At 41.3% G+C, this 16,736-nt stretch overlaps 1 protein-coding gene across 2 annotated transcripts in view; it reads right to left on the bottom strand.

Annotated features, from left to right (window-relative positions):
* The window catches only part of MAP2K5 (mitogen-activated protein kinase kinase 5), a 271,359-nt gene extending 255,968 nt beyond the window's left edge, over nt 1-15,391 (bottom strand). Inside the window, exons 1-2 of one of the 2 annotated variants that reach the window (XM_024997213.2) lie at nt 14,617-15,391; nt 8,220-8,268 (exon numbers count right to left, since the gene is read on the bottom strand). In XM_024997213.2, coding sequence (XP_024852981.1) covers nt 8,220-8,268; nt 14,617-14,751 — 184 coding nt within the window. In that variant the 5' untranslated portion in view covers nt 14,752-15,391. The remainder of the gene's footprint in view (nt 1-8,219; nt 8,269-14,616) is intronic. The other variant, NM_001206770.1, reaches the window with a different exon arrangement.
* Between the last annotated feature and the right edge of the window lie 1,345 nt (nt 15,392-16,736).

Raw genomic sequence — 16,736 nt, 5'->3', positions numbered from 1 at the left:
ACTACTACTACTACTACTAACTACCTACTACCACTAACAACTACTCTCATAAGACTAAAAATGTTTTGGACTTTTTGCATCAGTGATATTTCAAAATAAAATTTCAATAAATTAAAGCCCCCTTTATACCCTTCCAAATTCTAAGAATACATAATTAGCTCTTAAATGTTAATTTTTTTCCACCAGCAATGGGGACCATTTAAAACATTTATTAGATATTTTGATGGATCACTAAAAGGCATCTCTAGGACACATCCAGGATAGTCTTTTCCCCTGGGTTTCTTTTTCTTTTTTTAATCGGAGTATAGTTGATTTACAATGTTGTGTTAGTTACAGGTACACAGCAAAGTGATCAGTTATACATATATACATACCCACTCCTTTTTTAGATTCTTCTCCCATATAGGCCACTACAGAGTATGGAGTAGAGTTCTCTGTGCTATACAGTGGATTCTTATTAGTTACCTATTTTATATATAGTAGTGTATATATGTCAATCTCAATCTTCCAGTTTATCCCTCTCACCACCCACCTTTGCTCCTGATAACCATAAATTTGTTTTCTACATCTGTGACTCTACTTCTGTTTTGTAAATAAGCTCATTTGCATCCCCCTTTTTTAGATTCCACACGTAAGTGATAGTATATATTTGTCTTTCTGTGTCTGACTTACTTCACTCAGTATGACAATCTCTACATCTATCCATGTTGTTGCAAATGGCATTATTTTGCTCCTTTTTATGGCTAAGTAATATTCCACTGTGGGCTTCTTTGGTGGCTCAGTGGTAAAGAATCTGCCTGCCAATGCAAGAGACATGAGTTTGATCCCAGGGTCAGGAAGAATCTCCTGGCGAAGGAAATGGCAACCCACTCTAGTATTCTTGCCTGGGAAATCCAGGATAGAGGAGTCTGGTGGGCTATAGTCCATGGGGTTGCAAAAGAGTTGGACACAACTTAGTGACTCAACAAAGACAACAAATATTCCATTGTATATAGCCTACATGTTAATTTTTAGACTCAGTGTATGTCTAATATGAAATTACAATTTTTCATTAACCTACCCAGTTTTACTTACAAGCAAACAGTTAGCTTTTAGATATGGTACAGTGTAAGAAAATAATGCTTCATTTTTCCCAGAAATTCATAAAACAACTGAAAAGGATTCTATTCAATGAAGAGTGAGTATAAAATAGTCACAGTTAAAGAAAAACAAAACAAAGATTTATCCTAAAGTCGTATTTTCCAAACCAAAACTCAGACACCTGGCTTAAGCAGTGTGAAGATACCCATATGAGGGCTATAGATCAGAATATATGATGTCAGAGTATCCCAGAAAAGTGGGACCTTACGGTATTTATAGGTATAAGTCAGCATTCTCATTCCAATGAGAAGAGTTGACTCATTGGAAAAGACTGATGCTGGGAGGGATTGGGGGCAGGAGGAGAAGGGGACGACAGAGGATGAGATGGCTGGATGGCATCACCGACTCGATGGATGTGAGTTTGAGCAATCTCCGGGAGTTGGTGATGGACAGGAAGGCCTGGCGTGCTGCAATTCATGGGGTCGCAAAGAGTCAGACACGACTGAGCGACTGAACTGAACTGAGCTGAACTGAAGTCAGCATTTGTCTATATAGACTTAAAATGCATCTATCAAGTCAACAGTAAGATTTTTACTATCCAGCAACACCAGCCCAACTGTAATTTTATACTAGTAACTTGTCTAGAGAAAACCCAGGGAGAGGAACACATGTAACGATATGCACAGGAAACTCCTTAGCAGGCACAGTTGACTTTTCTCACCTCATGTGTTGGTGTACTCATTAATCTGTTAATGACACTGTGAAAATCAGCAGGGCTCTTTGGACCTATATGAATGTCAAGCTCCTATAGCATACATAGGGCCCACACACGCAAACATACAAGATGTTTTATGGTTATGGAATTTAGCTTCATCTCAGAAGTGTTCTCATATCTGGGGAAAGACAAATTATTCAATAACCAGCATGGAATCAACTGTCTGTCTTCTTGAAAAATCAAGTTGGATCTCCGCCTGACTCCTTGCACCAAAATAAACTGAAAATGGTACAAAAATTTTTTTTAAATCCTCTGCCTTTGTAATAAAATACATGTTGTTTTATTAAAGAAAAAGAACCCACATGAATACATATACAAACATACATATTTACGTACATATCTAAAAGTGTGTATTTAACCTCATTAAAGTAGAAAGAAAAAAGAATCTGAATTAATGTTTCTCCAACATCTTGGAATGTGGAAGACCTTTCGAAGCATGACATAAATCCAGAAGTCAAAATATGACAAACCAGACCACGCAAAAATTTTAAATTTCTCCATGGGAAAAAAAAAGAGAGAGGAAAAAAAAGACCAAAACAAGCTGAAATGAATGCAATAAACTAAACAAAAATATAACATCTAAGACAAAGGACCAATTTTCTTAATATTGGAAAGCTCTTCAGTCAACTAGAAAAACACAAATAACCTAAATAGAAAAATGGGCAAAGGTGATAAATAGTTCACAGAAATTAAATACAGATGACCAAAATATAAATGAAAAGATGCTCAAGCTCATTTATAATTGAAGAAATACAAAATAAAATTATAATATAATAATCTTTTTCACATATCAAATTGACATCAACTAAAAAGTTGATTTGGTGAGGGTAGAGAGAAATGGGCATTCTTGAACACTGCTGGTGGGAGTGCAAATCGGCTCTACCTTGTAAAGAACAACGTGGAAATAGCTATTAAAACATAAAATACGGTACTCTTTGTTTCAGTAGTTCCAAATCCATTTCTACACCGTGGAAAGTCATAAGAGACAATGCTGTTGTTGACTGCAGCATTTTTCTTTTCTAATGCTACTAAAAAAAACTGATAACGTCTTAAACTTAAAACTGGTCCACCAACAGGTTAAATTAGCCATAAGAGTATCCAAAAGAATGAAGCTGATTTATATACACTTACATTAGAAAGAGACCCAATATATACTATTAAGTAATGGCAGGGGCAACTAGCTGCAATATTGTATATATTATGTATGAGGAAATATCTGGAAGGATACAGAAGAAACTATTAACTAGGGAATTGGGGCTGGGGACTTTTTGCTTTATTTTGATACTGACTGAAATTTTTTTAAGATCATCTTCTTAACTTAAAAACAACAAAAAACTAGACACTATATATTGAAAAGTAGTACTTTCACCTAAAAGTGGTAAAAAGAAAAAGAGGTTTGAGGTCATTAGTCCAAAAGGTTAAGTCTGGCCCGAATGGGACTCCTTCCCCTCATTCACTTCTAAATCCCCTTGGAAACGCTATCCCCAGGAACAGAAATCAGAAAGAATATAACCACTTACAGACCCTCTGCACTCTCAGGACAAGTGTGGGAATTTGATTTTGGATCCTGAATTGTCCACCACCAACTAGTTATATCCCATGGCTGAATAACTGTACAAATAATCCCCCCCAAAAAGCAAATTTTTTACTTAACTTTAGGTTACATGCATTTTACAATTCTCTTCTGAATATGGACATATGTAACATTCCATCTTACTCAACAAAGTGTTTCTATGAGGCACAAAGTATACTTGTTGCTCAGTATGCACAGGGTATTAGTTCCAGAACCACATCCCTCCCGCTCCATCACGAACAGGAGACCGAGATCGGTGGACCGTCAAGTCCATAAAGTACATTTTATGAACGTACATAAAATGGTGTCATACAAGTGGCAGATGTGGAACCTGTGGGTATACAGGGCCCACTGTACTAAGAAGAGAGCCAGAGTGAAATGAAACGTGGCCCCTGTCACCAAGCCATCAAAATCTAGGGAGGATGGGAAACAGGCACACAGCCAACTGGAGGGCAGGCCCAACAGGTCACCTGCTCCAGTGACGTGCCCAGAGGGATGAGCCACACCGGTGGGGACTGGGGGTTTCACCAGCAAGATGGCATTTCTCAGAACTGAACTTCCGGTAAGAGAACCTTAACCCTTCCCCTCTTTTCCACTTACTCTTTTTCTCTACATTTATACAGAACAGGTAAATTTGACATTGTCCTTTCTCTTGTCAATTATATCATTAAATATAATACCACCTCTTTTGTATAGGTTAGTGTTGGGTATACTTTGCAGGGCTTCCCTGGTGGCTCAGTTGGTAAAGAATCCGCCTGCAATGCAGGAGACCTAGGTTTGATCCCTGTGTCAGGAAGATCCCCTGGAGAAGGAACTGGCAACCCATTCCAGTATTCTCGCCTGGTAAGTCCCGTGGACAAAGGAGCCTGCCAGACTACAGCCCATGGGGTCCCAAAGAGTTAGACACAAGTGAGTAACTAAACCACCACACTTAGCAGCCATATATATATATTACCATAAATAATATATATTATTTTAATATATATATTAAATATATATAATAATATATATTACCATAAATATCTTAAAGTTTTGTTTATTTAAGATTTGTTCCATCATACCATAAACTACTGAAAGAGCTCTAACATTTCAGCAAATTAGCATATAAACTACATCTTTCCAACTATCAGTATTTTTTGCACATAAATTTCATTCATTAGTATGGATTTTTGTTACAGAAAATAAGGTCACCCTAGAACACTAATGAAAGAAGCTCGCATAGGATTTTAAGTCTATAGTGGAAAGTTCACAACAATCTGAACACAATAAAATGAAGAACTATCATTACTTTGTCTCTGTGTCCATTTGTTCCTATTCTTGCCACCTAAAACTGGTCCAGAAGCTGATGGGTATAGCGCCACTGCCCTTGTTGTGGGGCGGGGGAGGAAAGTAAAGACTCTAAGAAGTTAAACCTAGAAATTTAAACATTTCTTCTGTTAGTGTTAAGTATACTTTTCAGTGTTATATATATTACCAAAAATATTTCTTTGATCAAAGTTTTACTTATTCAAGATGGAACTTACTGTTCCATCACACTCATAAACCACACTTAACACCCTTCACAGGCTTTCAACGTGCTTGGTTAAAAAGGCTGCAAGTTTCACGCTCAAAACAGAACTGTATTTACATATGGACTCTACCACTTCCTAGCTGATCACTTTCAACAATTTCTTTATGTCTCTGAGTTTCAGTTTCCTCACAAGTGTAATTTTCCTACCTTACACAATTATTGCAAAGATTAGCAACAATCCAGGTACATCATCAAGAACACTGGCACACAGCAGCCCATCAATTAGTTCAGTTCAATTCAGTAGCTCAGTCGTGTCCGACTCTTTGCGACCCCAAGGACTGCAGCACACCTGGCCTCCCTAACCATCACCAATCCCGGAATTTACCCAAACTCATGCCCATTGAGTCGGTGATGCCATCCAACCATCTTATCCTTTGTCGTCCCCTTCTTCTCCCGCCCTCAGTCTTTCCCAGCATCAGGGTCTTTTCAAATGAGTCAGCTCTTCGCATCAGGTGGCCAAAGTACTGGAGTTTCAGCTTCAACATCAGTCTTTCCAATGAATACTCAGGACTGGTTGGATCTCCTTGCAGTCCAAGGGACTCTCAAGAGTCTTCTCCAACACCACAGTTCAAAAGCATCAATTCTTTGGTGCTCAGCTTACTTTATAGTCCAACTCTCACATCCATACATGACTACTGGAAAAACCCTAGCCTTGACTAGACAGATGTTTGTTGGCAAAGTAATGTCTCTGCTTTTTAATATTCTGTCTAGGTTGGTCATAACTTTCCTTCCAAGGAGTAAGCATCTTTTAATTTCATGGCTGCAGTCACCATCTGCAGTGATTTTGGAGCCCCCCAAAATAAAGTCTGCCACTATTTCCACTGTTTCCCCATCTGTTGCCATGAAGTGATGGGACCAGATGCCATGATCTTAGTTTTCTGAATGTTGAGCTTTAAGCCAACTTTTTCACTCTCACTTTCATCAAGAGGCTCTTTAGTTCTTCGCTTTCTGCCATAAGGGTGGTATCATCTGCATATCTGAGGTTATTGATATTTCTCCCGGCAGTCTTGATTCCAGCTTGTGCTTCTTCCAGCCCAGCATTTCTCATGATGTACTCTGCATATAAGTTAAATAAGCAGGGTGACAGTATACAGCCTTGACATACTCCTTTTCCTATTTGGAACCAGTCTGTTGTTCCATGCCCAGTTCTAATTGTTGCTTCCTGACATGCATTCAATAAATGATAGGTAAAATAATCAGCATTACTACTGTGAACCCTGACTCTGAAAGCCAAAAAGGCACAGGTTCATCAAGCCACTTGGAGGGATACAGAAAGGCAGAAGTAGAAAAAGCAAGATAAGATTCTTTTTTGCCTCACCTATAAACAATCAGAATGCACAACATCAAAAATTATGACAGCTCTGAGAACAAGTCTCGACAGTGGCTGAGAATATACACATGAGAAATTCCACTTTATCACCTACTAGCTGTGAGACTTAAGTTACTTAGAGGAGATGTCCTCAAGTAGCACAGAGCAAATAACAGTCCTTCAAAGTACTTCATGGGGGTCTTGTGAAGGTTAAATTAAATGAGATAACCAATGGAACACTCTTAACACAGCATCTAGCAGCAGTTAAGTACCCCAAATGTTAATTACCAGACCACCCATAAAATCCTTGGCACCCCCAAGTAGTTACCGCAAGACGTCTGAAGAGCTTGCAACACTAACATGTATTTCAGATATACATACTATTTTTCAGTAGTATATGAAGTTCAGTGTGGTTAATACAATACTCTTCTTTATTAATTATTTTAGTTCTACTCAAGTAGCTTTTAAAACCATGAAGTGATTGTTGAAAAATATTCAATAGAGAATACTGAAATAGCAATAGAGAGAGAGATAAAGCAGGAAGTATATTCATTCAGTCAATTCTTCCCCTACTACAGCCCCAAGTCTGCTTTTCAGAAGAAATGACTGGAAAGCACTGCAGAGGGCACCTCTTCAGATCTTTGTCTCAATATGTACACGAAGTTGGGAGGTGGAAGTAGGGAATAAATATGGGATCATACTATATTTAATCAAAATGGGATCATACCATACATATTTTACCTATTAACAGTATATCCCAAATATATTTCCATGTCAATGTTTAAAATTCTTAGTTAATTATTCTGGGCATTTAGCTTACCTCTAAATTTTTTGCTTTTAAAAATAATTACAGGGAATTCCCTGTGGCATAATGGTTAGGGTTTGATGCTTTCACTGCTGTGGCCCAAGTTCAATCCCTGGTCAGGGAGCTGAGATCCCACAAGCCTTACAAGCAGCCAAAATTAAAGAAAAAAAAAAAAAAACTCCACAATGTACGCTTTGTTTGAAGGGCATTCAACACATGTGTAGGTATTTCTGTTGGACAGTTTCCTAAAAGTGGATCTGTCCAGACAAAGGTTTTGAACATTCTATATTTTAAATATTGTCAAATTTGTCTCCAAGAGAACATAAATAAAAGAGAGGACCTTGTACTCTCTGTCATTAACCATCTGCTTAAAAAACAAAAAAGATACAATCGTGGAGAAACTGTACATTTTTCCACAGGGAAAAGCAGACCACATCTTCAATAAAAGTTGGGGCCACAGTTACAAACCTTTCTTTATCCTTCCCAACACCAGAGGCCCTGTGCTACTGACTAAACTCTCATCCTACTTAGCCCTTCACATCCCCCTGGCTTATGTCAAACCAGTTTTCTAGTACACCCTGCCCCCACCCCAGGCCCCAAGCCAATTGGTTTGGTGCGGGGCGGGGGTGGGGGTGGGGGTGGGGGGAATGACTCAAGACCTGAAGTGTTGTTGTCCCCATCCAAAAGCCTTGCGAAGACCCATTAAAGCAGAATTATTCCACGCAACATTCACTTAATTGCTCTACTCTGTTGCTGTTTTAAGGTAGCAAAGGATTAAAATCTTTTCATCAATAATCATCGGCCTACAGGTAGTTTACACGTTTCATTTTGTCCTACAATATTATTACAGTGAGGAGCAAGAGCAGATAAAGGTCATGTTGGTAATTAAAGCTATATTACAGAAATATGTACACCCAAGATATGATTAAATAAGAAAATATTACTTGGTTCAGTATCATCATTAAACTTGCATTAATTTATAAATATTTAAATGTACCATATGATGATCATAAATAATCTGTTTTTGTCAGTTTCTAAAGTAACGCAACCCATAAACCCTTTGAAAAATTACTGCAGAAACAGTCAAAGTATATAACCCAGACTTACATTCAAATGCTGTGGTTGTTGCTTCAGGCAGAACCTGGCCTATCACATCCTAAACAAAGAAAGAATAAAGAAACACAATTAGCCATCTTCTTTACTGCCAACATGTGGCAAATCCTAGAGGAAATATGTGAACCTGGAAAAGATTTTTGAAATGTTGGCATAAACTATAAAAACATTAGCACATAATCACACTTAGCCCAGCAATCTAGGTCCAGAGTTTAAATCTCTATTTTAGAGTTTAAATCTTTTCTAGGGGAGAGGACCATTAAAACATCCTTCCCACTCTGTATTAATAATGTAAGTTTTTACCCTGGATTCAGTAGCATAGACAAGTACACTGTTGTGCATTTTCCAAAAAAAAAATAGGTTTCTTCTATGGGAAGCTAATGTACTGTTAGTAGAAAAAGAGGTTTCAGGAGTCAGACTGGCCTGGATCTGAATCTCAGCTCTGCACTAAACAAGCTGTGTGACCGGGAACAAATTACTCATCCTCTCTGAGCCTGAATTTGATTATCCTCCAATATGGATCTATAATGCTATTGGTACATGCTCAGTCACTAAGTCATATCCTACTCTTTACAACCCCATGAACTACAGCCCATCAGGCTCTTCTGTTCATGGGATTTTCTAGGCAAGAATACTGGAGTGGGTTGCCATTTCTTCCTCCAGGGGATCTTCCTGACCCACAGATCGAACCAATGTCTCCTGCACCTCCCGCACGGCAGGCAGATTCTTTACCACTGAACCACTTGGGAAGCCCAATGCTTATGGAGGTAACGTAAAAAGTATAAAATAATGTAATAAACATGAACTAACCTAATACACCATAGATCTTCAACAAATGTAGTTGTTGATATGTAACTAATAATACCATGCCTTGCACTCATAATGGGAGGAGTTCAAAAAATAAGTTTCCATCATGATGATGTAAATCTATAATACTACATTTAATACAAAGAATTATCAACCTCTACTCTGTGCAACTGAGAAACATATTTAATGACATCAAAACAGAGTTAATCTATTATGTAGTTAATCTAGCCTACAAAAGAAGTGCGTATAACTTGGTATCAATGTTTAAATGAACCTGTAAAGTTAAAAACACTTGAAAAATAGTCTACAGAGACAGTGTATTTAAAAGGGTACAGAACACCTTTGAGAAACAGCTCTGGGAAAAGTGACCCTCCATGATGTCCAGTCCAACCCACACGGTCTACACACTCCATTGCTCTCGGGGAGCTCTGCCGCAACGTCCCTCCCGGGCCATGCCACAACTGGCACCAGGCGCCAGCTGACAAAGCTGCTTGCAGTATTTCTCAGCAGGGCGCCCACAGCCCTTCCAAGCAGGGCACTTAGCAGTGTGGTGGCTGCAACTTCCTTCTAAAGGCAGTTCTTTAGAAGCTTTTGCTGCAGTGGCAATCTGCATAATAGCCTTGCCTCTATTCTGTGTGTGTTTGTGTGCTTTAAGTCAATCTGTGCATATGAAATTGATCAAAAGGAACTATCTGAGGCAGTCCTCACTCATTAGAGCCAAAAGAGATTTTTTTTTCCTTTAGTCTTAGCAAATGAAACAATTTTTTGAGGAAGTATCTGTAAAAGATTTTAATATTGAAGAAAAAATTCTTTCTAGATATTTGTAGGTAGAAAGTATCTATTGACAGGTAAATGAAAACTGCTGAGTTCATATGGAATACACAGGCAACCGGCGCAAAGCCTGAGAGTGTGGAGGACAGCCAAACTGCTAGGCTTGGACCTTGGCTCTGCTGTTCAGGCCCTGAGTGACTGGATCTCTCTGGGCCTCCACTTCCTTCTGTGTAAGATGAGATCATACTTGTACCTGCCTTGTAGGACTAATAAGTTAATATTTATAAAGCGCTTACAACAGTGTCTAGCACATGTTAAGCTCAGTATTAGTGTCTGTTAAATAAATAAAACAGTCACTGATGACTGGAACGTTACAAATCTTAGCTCATAACAAAACCCTAAATTTCAGCACCCAGCAATTAATGGAGGATGATCTCTGTTCACTTAATCCTTCTACGCATTTACCGAGGACGACACGAGCCAGTATTGGTTTAAAAGAGGGGAGAGAAGGGCGAACACCCTCCACCTTCCCAGCTCTCCAAGTCTAGGTCGTGACTGCTTACTTTCAGACAACCAGTCTCAAGGTGTGAACCCTACAGAATTAGCAAACTAACTTAGGATCCTTCCTACTTATGAATAGCAGATCCCCATCAAATGACAAATTTCTAACAACTATTTGAACACACTGCTGGGCAGCAATGGCCTCCTTAGCCCATCAACATAAACAAGGAGCCACACAAACTTTACATCTAACATGGAGAAACAGAGACAGAAAAAGCAAGAATCGTGAGGGAATCATGAGAATCACATGAGCATAACCAGCCACCTTGTCCTGTTAAGGCAAATAATGTGGAGCTATCGTGATGACAAAGGGGTAAAAAGTTGGAAAATAAAACACTATCTCCTGGTCTTTTCTAAGCAGGCACATCCAACTTTATGCATATTTTCCAGTTGTATTTTAAGTGATTAATTTCAAAATGACCCTTATTCTCAACATTTTACCCAACCTAAACAATGTTTCAAAAGAGCACATGGGTTTACACATGGGATGGTGATCATTTCTTGATCCTTTTCTTCTTCTTCCCTTCAGTCAAACCAATGGCAAACCAAAAATATAAGGGAGCATCCACAACATGCCAGGAGCACAAAGACAACAAAAATCTGTAGGTAACAGAAGAATAAGACTTACTCCTTGACGTCAGGAAGATTATAATCTGTCACAAAAATAGAGACAAAGCTAAAAAACTAACAATTCAGAGCACTACAGTTCCCCGATGGCTCAGCTTGTAAAGAATCTGCCTGCAATGCAGGAGATGCGGGTTCAACCCCTGGGTCAGGAAAGAGCCCCTGGAGAAGGAAATGGCAACCTACTTTCATTCTGGCCTGGGAAATCCCATGGACAGAGGAGCTTAGCAGGCTACAGTCCACGGGGTCGCAAAGAGCCGGACACGACTGAGCAACCAAGCACACAGAGTATGATAAAACGGCCAAACAAGAGACATAAACTTGCAAATAGTTAAGTTAGAAGGCAGGAGAAATCACAGGCTCAGTTATGACAGACACTTCACAGATAGGAGGAAATGTGGGCTGGAACTTGGGAGAGAGGATTCAGAGGAAAGGGGGAACGTTCTCTCCTACCACTCACTAATCCCGACCTCCTACACAATTTTCCCCAAACTGGGGACTGTGTCACCAAAAACGACATGAAACACAGAAAGCTGAAAAACGGATAACCCACATGCCTCTGCCTGAGAGGACCAGCTGGGCCTGTTTCACACGGCAGCCAGTCCCTATTTCAGACGGAGGACACAGCCACCAGAGAGGCCCCGTGACTTGCCCAAGGAGTCCCAGCCTTTCGGTAGAGCTATGAGTGGTACCCTCAACTACCGACTCCGAGTCCAAAACACCCTCAGCTCCAGCTGACTCAGTCACTACAAACTGCTTCTGGCTTCCATGTCTGGTTCTGCACAAACTAGCCGTGTGGCTTTATCATTTTCCTCATCTGGGTTTCATGAGTCCTCATTTGAAAAATGATGTTGAGGACAGTTACATCAGATGAAGGAGAACAGTGAAGGTTTCATTTGGCTTAAAACTTTAAGGTTCCCAGCCAAAAATGCTGATGTGGACTATTGGTTTCTTGCTGAAGGAAATCTTGGAAAAGAGAGCTCAGGGGTCCTGCAAGATTTGAGCTTGCAGTTCAAATAACTTGATATACCGCATAACACCCTCTGTCACAAGCCCTGCATCAGGCCTTCCCAACATAATATGCTCCACTTGAGCTTATCTGAGTAAGCACGTGTAAAGGCACCTTGCATTCAGCTCTCAATCATGGAACTGTTTGTGCAAGGCTTACTTTTAGGCCAGTCATCCTTGAGCCAATGTACAAGTAAGAGATGCCCAGGCCCTGTCTCTTCCATTGCTACAAAAACACTTAGAACTTAGTGAGCTCTAGGTTGTTGTAAGTACTTTACAGGTATCAACTGCCCTAGAACTCAGAACTCTATGAGGTTGGCACTATTTTTATCCCCCAACCCTATTTTGTTTTCTTTTTACCAATGAAGAAACAGAGATACAGAAGACACTTGCTCGAGTGAGTATGGTAAGGCTTCCAATTTTAACCCAGGCAGCCTGGCTCAAGAATCTGTTTCAAACACTGTACCGTTCTACTTGGGCTCATTCTACTGGTGGCTCACTGGTAAAGAATCCGCCTGCCAGCGCAGGAGAAAATGTGGGTTAAATCCCTGGGTCGGGATGATCCCTTGGAGAAGACAGGCCAACCCACTCCGGTATTCTTGCCTGGGAAATCCCATGGACAGAGGAGCCTGGAGGACTACAGTCCATGGGTTCGCAAAGGGTCGAACACCACTGAGTGACTAAACGACAACAGCCATTCTACTTAAAAAAATACCTTCTGCTGTCTCAAATGAGTAAAGTCAAAGAAATCTCATGTCTTTCTCATCAAAGACACAATCTCAGTTAATCTTTAGAAGTCTTTGAGGCAGGTATCATTACTCCTAATTTACAAGCAAGAAAATTTAGGCTTGGAGAAGAACAGTGACTTGCCTAGTTATAGTTAAATCCAAAGTTCTTGATTCAAAACCTAGTGTGCTGTCCACAAAACCATAATGGTGTGCATCTTCTTTGAAGCTCCCTCATAAACAAATCTTTCAGGGTCCTAGGTAGCACCAGAAACAAAGATGTCCATCTGCTCAGAATTTTATCATCTAGCGGAGCGGACCAACAAAATTAGCACAAAACCCATGTACTTTGCCAGGACAAAGTTGTGGGCACACAGAGGAGGGGCATGTGACCAAGACCAGCACAGAGGAAAAGTGAAGCTCGACTCTGAAGGACAGGTAGGAGCGGGCTAGCTAAAGAAAGAGGCCAAGTAGACATGGCCTGGGCACCTTGGAGAACTCAAGGTTAATTCTATATATCTGGAGGACAGGATGCTCATGTGGGTGTAGTGAGAGATGAAGCTGGTGCCAGGCAGGCATGAGCCAATCAAGACGGGTCCAGAGGACCATGCCAAGGAGCTTGGGCCTTACCATCAAGGAAGAGGTCAAGAATCAACAGTCAGAACTGGACGTGGAATAACAGGCTGATTTCAAATTGGGAAAGGAGTATGTCAAGGCTGTATATTGTCACCCTGCTTATTTAACTTATATGCAGAGTACATCATATGAAATGCTGGGATGGATGAAGCAGAAGCTAGAATCAAGATTGCCAGGAGAAATATCAATAACCTCAGATACGCAGAAGATACCACCCTTACAACAGAAAGCAAAGAAGAACTAAAGAGCCTCTTGATGAAAGAGGAGGGTGAAAAAGTTGGCTTAAAACTCAACATTCAAAAAACAAAGATCATGGCATCTGGTCCCATCACTTCATGGAAATCAGATGAGAAAACAATGGAAACAGTGACAGACTTTATTCGTTTGGGCTCCAAAATCACTGCAGATGGTGACTGCAGCCATGAAATTAAAGGATGCTTGCTCCTTGGAAGAAAAGCTATGACCAACCTAGATAGAATATTAAAAAGCAGAGACATCACTTTGCCTACAAACGTTCATCTAGTCAAAGCTACGGTTTTTCCAGTAGTCATGTATGAATGTTAGAGTTGGACTATAAAGAAAGCTGAGTGCCAAGTCTAACATTCCATTTTATTTGAAATACAGTTTGAATATTATGAAAGTAAGGCTTCGCTGAGTCTTAAAAGTACATTTTAACATCTCTGAAATAACACCTCTATTTTAACATCTCTGAAATTGGGTTTTGTACAATGTATGGCATGTCATAGTTTAATGGGCTGCATTTTTTCTTCGTTTTACCTCTCTTTCTTTCTTTACATAAAATACTATCTTAAAACTTAGGACACTTTAAGTTTGCTAAAACGTGATTGGTTAGGTTTGTCTTCTTTCTCTTTTCCACTAGTTACCAAGTTTAGAGAACTCAGTAGAAAGACCTGGAATCCGGCCAGGGACATTCCACAAAACTCTCTTCTAGATTCAGCTTTGTGTATCTCAGTTGGTTGCTTCTGTGTAAAAAATTTTATCCCAGTCCAGGCTGAGTTCCTTGAGGGCAGGGGTCCAATCTGATTCATCTCTACTTCCCCACAGACTTCAACACTTGTCAGATTTCAGTCCATGCAATTAATCAATGCTTGTGGAAGCAATAAAACCGCCCCCACATGGAGGCCAGCAATGGTCACTAGCTCAGGCCACCAGGCTAAGATTCAGTGATCACAGTGCTGACTACCCCACAAATGCCTCGCCCCACTCTTTAGGACCGACACACTGAAATTAGCACTCACCAGCACATCCCTGAAGAGTAGCTGCGGCCCAGAGTGCACTGTCCAGTCCACTGCTCCACTATTGGGAATCTTGATGCGAATCACCAGCACTTGGTTCTCCATGGCATGGAAGGGGCCAAGGAGCAGCCACAGCATTACAGGTTAAAGGGGCTCACATCCTGGTAGGGGGGCCCCCTTCCCCCTGGTTAGACGTGGGGGGCGCCAAGAGGTGACAGGAGGACCGTGGGTCAGAGCACGAAGGGGGTAGAGGGTTGAAGAGAGGAGGTGGTCCGGAAGCAGCCCGCAGGCTCGCAGCCAGGCCCAGGCTGTAGGGGGTTGAGGGACGTCTCCTGCTGAGAGTGGACGGGGTATAAGGGGCAGAAGCCAGAAGGAACTAGCGGAGGTCAGAAGGTTCTGGAGTTGGAGAAGATGGCAAAAGGGATCGTGAAGCTCTCTGCCGTCTGTGTGGGTGTGAGAGGACGGCAAAGAGAGGACCCCGTTTTAAGGAGATACAGCGGCAGGTGTCCACTCCTCCTTAAGAGGAGCGGAGGGTCCCCGACTTGGGGGGACTCAGTTCGGGGCTGTTAGGAAGGAGTCCCAGGGCCGCCGGACCAAAATAAAGCCGAGCGGACCGTCCCCGGGAAGGCCGGAGACGAGTCCTCTGCCCCACCTCAGCCAAAGTGCGCGGGGCGCGCGACTCAGCTGCGGCCATCCGAGGCCAGCGTCTTGGCGGCGGCGGCGGCGGCGGGCGGCGGCAGCGGCAGCTGCAGCTGCAGGAGGGGGAAGACGGCAGCAGGAGGGGGAAGGCAGCGGCGAGGGCACTGTTACTCCGGAACCAAAACGCGCGGCGCCGGAACCCCGGGAGCCGGAGAGCGGACCCGCCTCCCACGGCGCCATGTTGGAAGAGGGCAGCTCCCGGCCGTCCCCGCCCCCGCCCGTCGCAGGGCGGGACCACAGGAGCAAGTGCTTGGTGCCGAGTCTGGAGTGAGAGAATCAAGTGGAATACTCTGTCCGGAGACCCGAGAGGTTGCGAAGCGACCATCCACGGAGACTGCCCTTTCCTTTCCCGATCCTGATTAAAGTCGTCGAGGTAAAAGCATCTAACAAAAGAAGGAGGAAAGTGAACTAGGGCAGAGGTCCGCCAAAAGCCGATTGATGACTTCAAATGAGTACTGTGTGCCTGTACAGAAGCCTAGAAAAATAGAACTGCAGCTCTCGTTAATTCCTGCTTTATCAGCCCGTGTACTTAAATATTCGCGGAGTTTGTGCATCAAACGATCAACAAGGTTGCCTTTTTCCCTTCTTCCAAGATACAGATCTAGAGATTATCTGTCTCCCAAATGAGTAATGTGACTGTGGATTTTTCAATGAGGTTCTTTACCCCACGGTTGCCCTAAAATAGCAAACAGCCCCCTACTGAAAAGCGACAGGCAAGAAATTCAGTGACGAGGTTAAACTGCCTAGGGACATTTGGAGTTGTGGCATCATCTTTTCCTATTAAACCGTTGCAAAAAATATCCTAGACAGTCCATAAATTTTCACCTAGACAGCAATGTTTACACAATCGGTGATATCACAGGCAGTAGCAATAACCCTTGATTATTTTTAAATAACTTGTTAACTTCAGATTTTTAAATGCACAATTTTGTTGATCTGTGACGCCTATATGGAAGTTCGTTTACAAATTGTTTCGTCCTTTATCTCTAAGAAAAACCTACATATCGCTTTATATCGGGGGACTGAATTTTGTATAAATTCGGGTGAGGAGTGTTATTTCCCTAACAGTCAGTTGATGAATGCAACCCAAAAAAATCATTAAAATTATTTATCAGTTTTGATATAATACCAAATTTTCTGCATATTTTCTCTACCTACGTTCCTTCTATATTTAACTTGAAAGTCCATTGTAGGAGATAAATTATCCCTTTTCAGTTATTGTAAATTAATAGCTTAGGAGGAAATTCATTTAGTCAGATCCTCCAGATAGTGAAAGAATTGCCCCTTTCCACCTACACATCAGTCTGTGAAAAATAAATCGTTTGTTCAAGGTCCCCATACACTTTTTATTGAAAGTTCATTTCCTATTATTTGAAAAAATAGACCCCAAAACCAGAGATTTTCTATGAACTCATAATTTGTTA

Source organism: Bos taurus, chromosome 10 (genome assembly GCF_002263795.3).
Source record: "Bos taurus isolate L1 Dominette 01449 registration number 42190680 breed Hereford chromosome 10, ARS-UCD2.0, whole genome shotgun sequence".
NCBI lineage: Eukaryota > Metazoa > Chordata > Mammalia > Artiodactyla > Bovidae > Bos > Bos taurus.
This window is presented reverse-complemented; position numbering and strand designations above follow the sequence as displayed.